At 36.2% G+C, this 8,490-nt stretch overlaps 2 protein-coding genes across 3 annotated transcripts; one reads left to right on the top strand and one right to left on the bottom strand.

The window, feature by feature from the left end:
* Window positions 1–820: 820 nt before the first annotated feature.
* Window positions 821–2,644, top strand: LOC141815788 (uncharacterized). Its single transcript, XM_074703672.1, is given in 3 exon segments — window positions 821–1,255; window positions 1,257–1,306; window positions 1,703–2,644. Coding segments are annotated over 3 exon segments (1,056 nt in total). The 5' UTR covers window positions 821–977; the 3' UTR covers window positions 2,431–2,644.
* Window positions 2,645–3,218: 574 nt separating this feature from the next.
* On the bottom strand, window positions 3,219–8,231 carry LOC141815785 (ATP-dependent Clp protease proteolytic subunit 5, chloroplastic-like). Of its 2 annotated transcripts, none has more exons than XM_074703669.1 (9): window positions 8,049–8,231; window positions 7,853–7,951; window positions 7,631–7,748; window positions 7,420–7,512; window positions 7,028–7,073; window positions 6,858–6,930; window positions 6,322–6,356; window positions 6,153–6,241; window positions 3,219–3,539 (listed from the first exon to the last, which is right to left on the bottom strand). In XM_074703669.1, the coding sequence occupies exons 1-9, from the start codon at window positions 8,168–8,170 to the stop codon at window positions 3,348–3,350; spliced, it is 867 nt and encodes a 288-aa protein (XP_074559770.1). In that variant the 5' UTR covers window positions 8,171–8,231; the 3' UTR covers window positions 3,219–3,347. The 2 variants fall into 2 exon arrangements, with proteins under 2 accessions (XP_074559770.1, XP_074559769.1); XM_074703668.1 differs by having other exon boundaries at window positions 7,853–7,957; window positions 8,049–8,230.
* Between the last annotated feature and the right edge of the window lie 259 nt (window positions 8,232–8,490).

Raw genomic sequence — 8,490 nt, 5'->3', positions numbered from 1 at the left:
ATTCAAATCTAACGGCTGATAACAAAAGGGGATCTTTCTTCTTATAAATAGATTACTTTAAATGTTGGAAAATTCATTGATTCATCGAATCATACTCATCTTCCTTGCCCTTGATTCATCTTTCTTTTGTGATTCTTCTCATCCACTTTCCCTTGAGTGATCCCACTAAAGATATATTTTTCTCCATTATTTATTGTTGCAAGCTTTTTGTTTACTTCTTCTTTGATGTCTTTGTCGACCTATAAGTACCGGAGATATCCTTGAGTAGATTCATCAATTACTATGTCGATTAACTCTTCATCATATGAAATTTTAACACAATTGAATGTGAATGAATCCTATTTTGCATATATTAAGTTCCAACCCAAAAGTAGTTAGGTAATGGATGTCAACTTTTTACTCTTCTACTTTTGTAAACTTCTTTGGTTATGATTTTAGATTTGAAGGGAACATGTCTATTAACTAATGAAACATAAGAAGCCTCCTTTTTATTTGATATCCTCGCACGAAGAATTGTCATATAACTTTTAAGGGGCACTTGATTGAGGTTCTCATTGATAATTTTGATTATCTATCCAATAATAATCTTTTTTGGGTCCACGAGAGTCCCCATTGATTTTAAATTTGATTTGATTTTAATTAAATTTAAAAATTTTAAATTAAGCTAGTAAATATATTTTGATATAAAAATACAATATTTTTGTGGAATTGAATTGAAAAAAATATTTTCTATGGGCTACTGCTCCTTATTAGTTTATATTTCGTAAGCCCTAGTGCACCACCGTCTTCAGTCCTGCCATCGCCCGCCTCCACGTCGCTGTCGATTCCCTCACCTTTCGAAGATCAGTCGGGCACGCTTCGATCCTCTGCCGCCATCTTCCCTTACTCTCCTTCCATTGATCCCTCACCAACGCAATTCGTCTCTCCCTCACTCGTACATACCTGCCTCTCGCCGTTCCTTCGCCCACAGGTTTCTGATGGATATCGGGAGTTGCTATTTAGATGGAAATGCAGATGTCGTAGAGTTCTGCCCTCATGATTCCTTCTACCATATATTGGCTGCCGGCACGTACACGCTACAAGAAGGAGCTCAGCCTCACCGTGCGGGAAGCATTTCGCTGTTTTCGACGCACGACGGTCTCGACTTGCTCTGTCGCGTACCAACAATTGGCGTCTTCGATTTAAAATGGAGTCCGAGCGGACAGAATGCGCCTCCTTTGCTTGCTCAAGCCGGTGCTGATGGCGGCGTTGTTCTAAACTGATAGTGATCAGGTTAGAGTTCTTCAACTGAAAGTAGAAGATCAAGGTCCTTTTTTTCTCTCTTCTAGAAACCAAAAAACAAAAAAAAAAAACCTAATTTTGCTTAACATTCTACTCTTATTATAAAAAAACATTTTGCTAATTTTGATCAGGTGTTCATCTGTTCTCTTGTTACATTCTACTCTTATTATAGCATACTGTGAATATGTGAAGATCAAGGTCCTTTTTTTCTCTCTTCTAGAAACCAAAAAAACAACCTAATTTTGCTTAACATTCTACTCTTATTATAGGCATATGCATATAACATTTTGCTCGTCAACAAGTAAACTGATAGTGATCAGGTGTTCATCATAACTGTGAATTATTAAGTCATAACTGTGAACTGTGAACGTTAGATCTATCCATTGCATACATATTGTCTTTTGATTCATTTAAATTTTAGGCAATATGTTGAGAGAAGCTTGCTCAGAAAACGTAAGTTCTTCCATGTGCTTGTGCATGGACTGGCATCCATCAGCTTCATCAATTTCATTAGGCCATTCGGATGGCTCGTTATCCTTTGTTGCTGTTAAGGATGACAAAGTCCAGGTATCACAATCATGGCTAGGCCATGATTATGAAGTTTGGGCGACTTCTTTTGATGCCCACCGGCCAAGCTTGTTATACAGTGGATCAGATGATTGTTGTTTTAGCTGCTGGGATTTGAGGGCTCCTACAAATGATGTAGTGTTTCGGAACGCCAAGGCACATAGGATGGGTGTATGTTGCATCAGTCAGGACCCAGCAAATACCAACATTCTGCTGACGGGAAGCTATGATGAATTTCTCAGAGTTTGGGATGTTAGATCAACATCCAGACCTGTTTGTGAGAAGTCCCTTTGCTTGGGAGGGGGTGTTTGGAGAATCAAGCACCATCCGTGCAAGTCGAACCTTGTATTGACAGCTTGTATGCACAATGGTTTTGCGATTGTTAAGATAGGAGATGGTGACATTCAAGTTGTTGAAACTTATCGCAAGCATGAATCTTTAGCGTATGGAGCAGATTGGCAGAGGGGAGAAGTGAGTGCCCAAGGCATGCAGAGGCAAGGTTTGTTGGTTTCGACTTGCTCATTTTATGATCGACTTCTTCGTATCTGGCAACCAGAAGTTCTACAAGAAGGTGCTTTCTGATGCTGATATAGCTTGGTATTCAAGCTTTAGCTTATGATTCCAATTGTATATGTTCACTGAACTTTTGTCGGCTTGTATCATAAGGCTTAAGTGTCAGTTTTTTTTTTCTTTCCGAAGTTCTACAAGAAGGATTTGATGCTGATAGCCAACACTTGGTTTCCATTGTTTCCGTTAGTTTTGTGTTATTTTTGAAGCTAAATACAGCAATGTGAGTGTACTAGACGTCTAATTTTCGCCCGATCAATCCTAGAGGTATATGGCTTTCTTCCTGATTTAGGTAAACCCTGAGCACAACTTATGTACACTCAGAAGAAGCCGACCTTTGGGATATCCGTTCCATTTGAGGTTTCAAATCTTAGTTCTCTTATTATTCCTTTGTTTTTTACTCCAAGAGCGAGGAGAGGATAGATAATTCGGTTGAAGTTGGTAAAGTTGGATTGAATTAAGGTTCATGGAATGAGTTTCAAGTTTAATAGGAAAATGAAGTGGAGATGATTAGAAAGAAAATAATTGGAGACTGAAGTGGAAATGACAATAAGTTGTTGCCTGAAATTCACCTAGAGACCCTTGAATCTCTAGTAGGTCTCTAAAGTCTGTTGACATGGTATATTTACTCTCCTTTGATAAGTCTCAAGTGACTATGCATCTCCATATGTCAAGATGTTTGAACCGATAAGATGGACATGAAATTGGCTTGGCTTAGCTAAACTATATGAACTTTGAACAAATAATGGTTTGAGTCAAATACGATGTAAAGAGTTGATAAACTTAAATAAAAGTGATGCATATTGACGACTTAATTGCACATTCATGACTAATACTTTAAACAAGAAAATTCATGGAAAGAAAGAAAAACATTATAGTCTGAGCCTGAAGCTTCACATAAAACTGATCAACCTAATCTTATACTCACTAATTCACGCTGGTAAGGTTTGCAAGGCTTTGAGAGGATTCGTTATAACACCATCGATCATCCCATACTCCTTTGCCTCTTCTGCACTCATGAAGAAGTCACGATCAGTATCTTGGTTGATCTTGTCCAAGCTTTGACCAGTATGATATGCCAGGTAGCTGGCTAAGTTAGCCTTGTGGTGAAATATTTCATTTGCCTGCAAGAGAAACACGACCAAATAAAATTTGATCAGTACATAGTGATTAATAATTACTATACTGTGTGGTTGTGAGTTGTGACACTTGCAGTGTTATCTAGCAATTTCACCATCTACATCTAGTAAAAACTAGAAACAAACCTTCTTTTTTCAATTCCATCTAGCTAACACCATTAGCGAACATTGATTAACAAACCTTTCACCATGTAAGAATTTATAATTTTTACACAAATTTATCAACCTTTATGTAAGGAAAATTATAACCGAGTAATATCATTCATTTCTATAACATTATAAACTTATAAATTCATAAGATGTCACAAAATTTTAACTGTACTACCTATTATGTTTCTTTTCCTGAATCCAAAACCTACATTCAACTTAATGCCCTCCATATCGTCTCCCTACATCCATTTTATCCTCCAAGTATAAATTCATTTACAATGGTCAATCTAGATTTTTCCAAAAACTCTCTTAATTTATTTGTTTAATCTTATTTGAGGAGCATGTGGAACATATAAGCAATAAATTCTTTTCCCGAGTCCTAATATCAATATAGTTTTGTCTTCATTTTTCCACATATCTGCAATATTATGTTTATAGTTTATACTGTATCTATCATGTACGTACTGCATTACTCTCTAATTTTTTCATTCACCTTTGACATTTAGCAATTCATGAGCTCACTTAGCCAACAAAACTAGAATAAGATAACTTAGTTTCATCTACTTTAAGGAAAGCCTACTTTAGAGCCATAAACATTGAATACAATTTTAAGCATAAGAAAACTACCTTGAGCAAAAACAAATCAAATTACAAAGTGATAGGGAATTGTGAATACTACCCTACACAAATATTGCAGACTAAAGACGCATGTACTCAAATTGAAAAAAAAAAAGAGAGTAAAATATCTAAAAATTGCTAGAGACTTTAGAGACAACACTCAAAGTTGTTAGTTCACTTAAATTCGGAGAACCTTTGCCTAGTTCATATAACTTAACGCCTAAACATATCTCGTGGTAATTTAGCTCCAAAAAAAATTGCCCCCAATCCATGGCACAAATAATGTTGCCATTTAACTAAACAAATATTAAAACTTTTTTATGACTTAACCTTATAGAGGATTCACCTGACCTTAGAAGATCTCCCTAATGACTCGACTTTTGAAGAGTTCCCTAATCGCATACCCGATAAGAACCCCTTTATAACTTCACCCTTCTAAAGAACATTCGGCAAGCTACTAATCATGATGACACATTATAGCTCTTATGTACTATTCTGAGATGTCAAAAGAGAGAATAAACAAAATAACTATCGTAAAGTAAAATCTAAGACGATAAGTTGATTAGAGTTTTGTTGGTATGTGGGATTTTGGAGTTAGTTATGACTTTAAAGCTCTACATAGAGAGTTAGCTTTCTTATATAATGCTTGTCGTCACACTGTGACTTTTGTTGAGTTGCAAAAGATATATCCATGCAAGGAAAAAAATTATATTACACATTGATTATTATAAAAAATTGCCGTAAACTATTCTCTTGCACATATAAATACAATTAAATCATGAAATCTACTTTAGTAGCCTTCTTGTCCAATTTACTTAACCATATTAAAAGAAGGATTGATTCTAATACATATTTATTTAATTTGTCAACTTATTTAAATATTAATTCAAATTTTTAATCAGAGGATATGCTAACTCACATATTTTAAGCCTTCCACCTTGCATGTTGATTTTATCAAAGGAACACTTCTTCAAGCCACAATCGGGTCCCACATCAAGGCTGTGAGCGCAACTCACAGTTAGTCCATGGTTGCAAGCTCATTGCCCATATGTGGTCTCGCCACAAGCTCACTGGGAGCTAGCCGGAGAATTTCCCTATTGTCATGTTGTTGTTGGCTTGCCAAAGAATTTTGCTAAAGAGAAGAAAACTCATTCCGTCTGATTTCAGATGAATGAAAAAATGGACCAAAATTGATCTGCAAGCATTTCAAATCTATCCTTTCCCTATTTTTGGATAAGCACACAGAGGAACGTGTCTCTATCTCGACTCTTGTCCAATTCATCTTTTTCCCAATCCATCCTTCAGTATAAAGTATATGTCGTTCTCACTTTGTGATTGGTCATGTCTCGTCCTCAGAATTATCAATTTGAAAAAACAAAGTCAAATGGCATAACATTTGCTTGGAGTCAAGTTATATCCTTGGACAAAAAAAAAGGATGTGGTATAAAATTAGAATGCTTAAATTAAAAGTTTTAAATTGTTATATATATTTTTAAAAATAGTTATATGTTGTTATTGAGGTAGTCAAATCATATAAGGAAATTTAAATTTTATTTAGTAGGTTAGGAATTGGTTATTTGTTTGTCAAGTTTGTAGGGTTCGGAGATTGAACCATACGCCTTTAAAAAGAACCCCAACCCCTTCAAGTTGAATAATATTCCATTAATGAAATTTGAGTTTTAAGTCCTAAGACTCCTGTGAAATTATTAGATTCACTGTTGTATCACAAGGGCATCTCTTAGGAGTCAAGAAGAAACACGTAAAAAAATTCCTCTAAGTTTGAGATCCAGAATCACTATTGTCAATCAAATTCTCAGAAAATTTCTTTACCTGAATTTCTATTTCAGTTTGCACACCTTGAGCACCTCCAATAGGTTGATGAATCATAATTCTGGAGTTTGGTAAGCTGTATCTTTTCCCTGGATCAGGTTGATTTGAATAAACATAAAATAGGAAGATTTATTACCAAGCTTGTGAAGCAACATAGACTAGGAGTTACCCTTTGTTCCAGAGCTCAGGAGGAAAGCACCCATGCTGTCGTTGAAAATGCAGATAATAACAAGTTAGTTTAGTGGCCATCAAAGTGACTATATCTAAGAATGGATCATGTTAATAAGCAAAGAAATAATAATAGGTACAATAAGAGTAATTTATGCATAAAATTATCAAAATGAAATAACTTCCACCATGGTTCCACTTGGTCACCACCATGATCTAAGGCACACGGACACATTGGTAAATCAGAGTTGCTACAGTTTACCATCCAAAAGTAAATCAAAATTGATGATAATTTGATGAGAGTAGTGTGATAAAGAGGGATTGCAATAAAACATTTTATACAGAATAATATTAGTCCTACATAATACGGAAACCAACCTAACCTAAGATGGTGTGCTGGTAATTAAATAAAAAGAGAGCCAGAAGCTATAAAAAATTCCACTAAGTTAATGAACAGCCAAATGCAGAGAGTAAATACAAGTCAAAAAGTTAAAACCATACTCAAATAAGAGGAGCTTCTAGAGTAAAACAATTTACCTGGCTGCTAGACCAACACAAACAGTAGAAACATCTGGTCTTATGTGTTTCATTGTATCAAAAATGGCCATGCCTGGAAGAGTGGCATGAGAAAATATCTTTAGAATAAAATTTCTGACAAAATGTATTAGAGGATAAGAATGGAAGGTACAAAGAGGAGGGGAAATTACCAGCTGTAACTGATCCTCCTGGAGAGTTCACATACATGACAATATCCTATGATCCACATCAAATACTAATTTCAGAACCCTTTCAATGTTTAATATGCTTTAGATCAACTTCATCAATCATAATATAATAGAAAAATGTTGTTGTAAAATACACATTATATTGTAACATCAAGAAGCCATACAGCTCCCAATGGACATTCCTCTCTACAACAAAGAAGATATATGATTTATAAATACATAATACCAATAGTTAAGATTTTCCCAGGATGGAAACCAGTTCTATGGGTGAATGGAATTAATTAGAGAATAAATGTATGTTTTCCGTGCTCCAAATCCACTGGTGGAGGCATCAAATACAGCAACGTCCATTTAGTGAAAACAGAAGATTATACCTTGGTAGGATCAACTGCATCCAAGTATAGAAGTTGTGAGACGATTATATTTGCCATGTCATCATCCACAGGTCCACCACACCTAATAATTCTCTACAAACAGGAATTTTGCATCGTTGAGTCGTTACCACAGAAACCCAAAGGATAGGTCAAATTAAAAACGGGAGAGAATTAGTAAATTCGACCAACATCAGGTACCCTAGTTTCATACATGCTGAAAGAGTTGGCTGATGACACTCTGGAAGCGCTCCATCATCATGGGCGGCGGACCCTGCTCCCCCCGAGCCATTACCGGGAAATAAGGCGACGATGGAACCGCCAAATCATCCCTACATCGCAACCAAATAGAGGTCAGGCACCAAAAGACACCATTTTGCTCACATCTATTCAACTCTTAGTAAGTAAATAAGAAGGAGAGGGGCAAGGTAGGCACCTAATAGACCAAATTCCTCTTCTCTCAGCTCGATCTGTATCCCAAGACCCATTCCAATAGACAGCCTTGGGCGTTGTACATCTGCCCGTGATCCTTGTGCTGTTCCTGGCGGAGAACAAAGAAATTAAAGAAACATATGAGGAAGTTAACAAATGTTCGAGAAGAAATAAAAAGGGAAAATGGACCGAGGAACTACTTGGGAGAAGCGGAGAAGGAGAAGCGAAGGTTACTGGGAGGGCTTCTCCGGCGGAGGGATTGGAGAGGGGATGCGGCAGGGGAAGTTACGGTGGTCATCGTGGTCGCCGTCGTGATGGCCATGGAGCGAGCTGCGCCTAGGTTGCGGGAGACGAAGCTGATCTGAACGCGACCGAAGCGGCGACGATGCGTCTGGACTGGACGGTTTTACTGAACCGGTATCAAATTTATTAAATTTTAAAAATATATATATTAAATTTATCATTAACATTTTTTTAAAATAATAAATTTATCATTTTATTTTAATTCAGCTCATTGAGGATGAGAATAGAGGGTATTACAATGATGGGGAAAAAAAAATCTTTGCCCCCTTCTTATAGGACGGTTTTATTGAACCGGTATTAAATTTATTAAATTTTAAAATATATATATATATTAAATTT

The sequence above is a fragment of the Curcuma longa genome, unplaced genomic scaffold (assembly GCF_044706935.1).
Source record: "Curcuma longa cultivar G26 ecotype Majalengka, Jawa Barat unplaced genomic scaffold, ITB_CL_G26_1.1 contig_10294, whole genome shotgun sequence".
Taxonomy (NCBI): Eukaryota; Viridiplantae; Streptophyta; class Magnoliopsida; order Zingiberales; family Zingiberaceae; genus Curcuma; species Curcuma longa.
The sequence above is the reverse complement of the archived record's forward strand: the minus strand, read 5'-3'. Positions and strand labels throughout refer to the sequence as shown.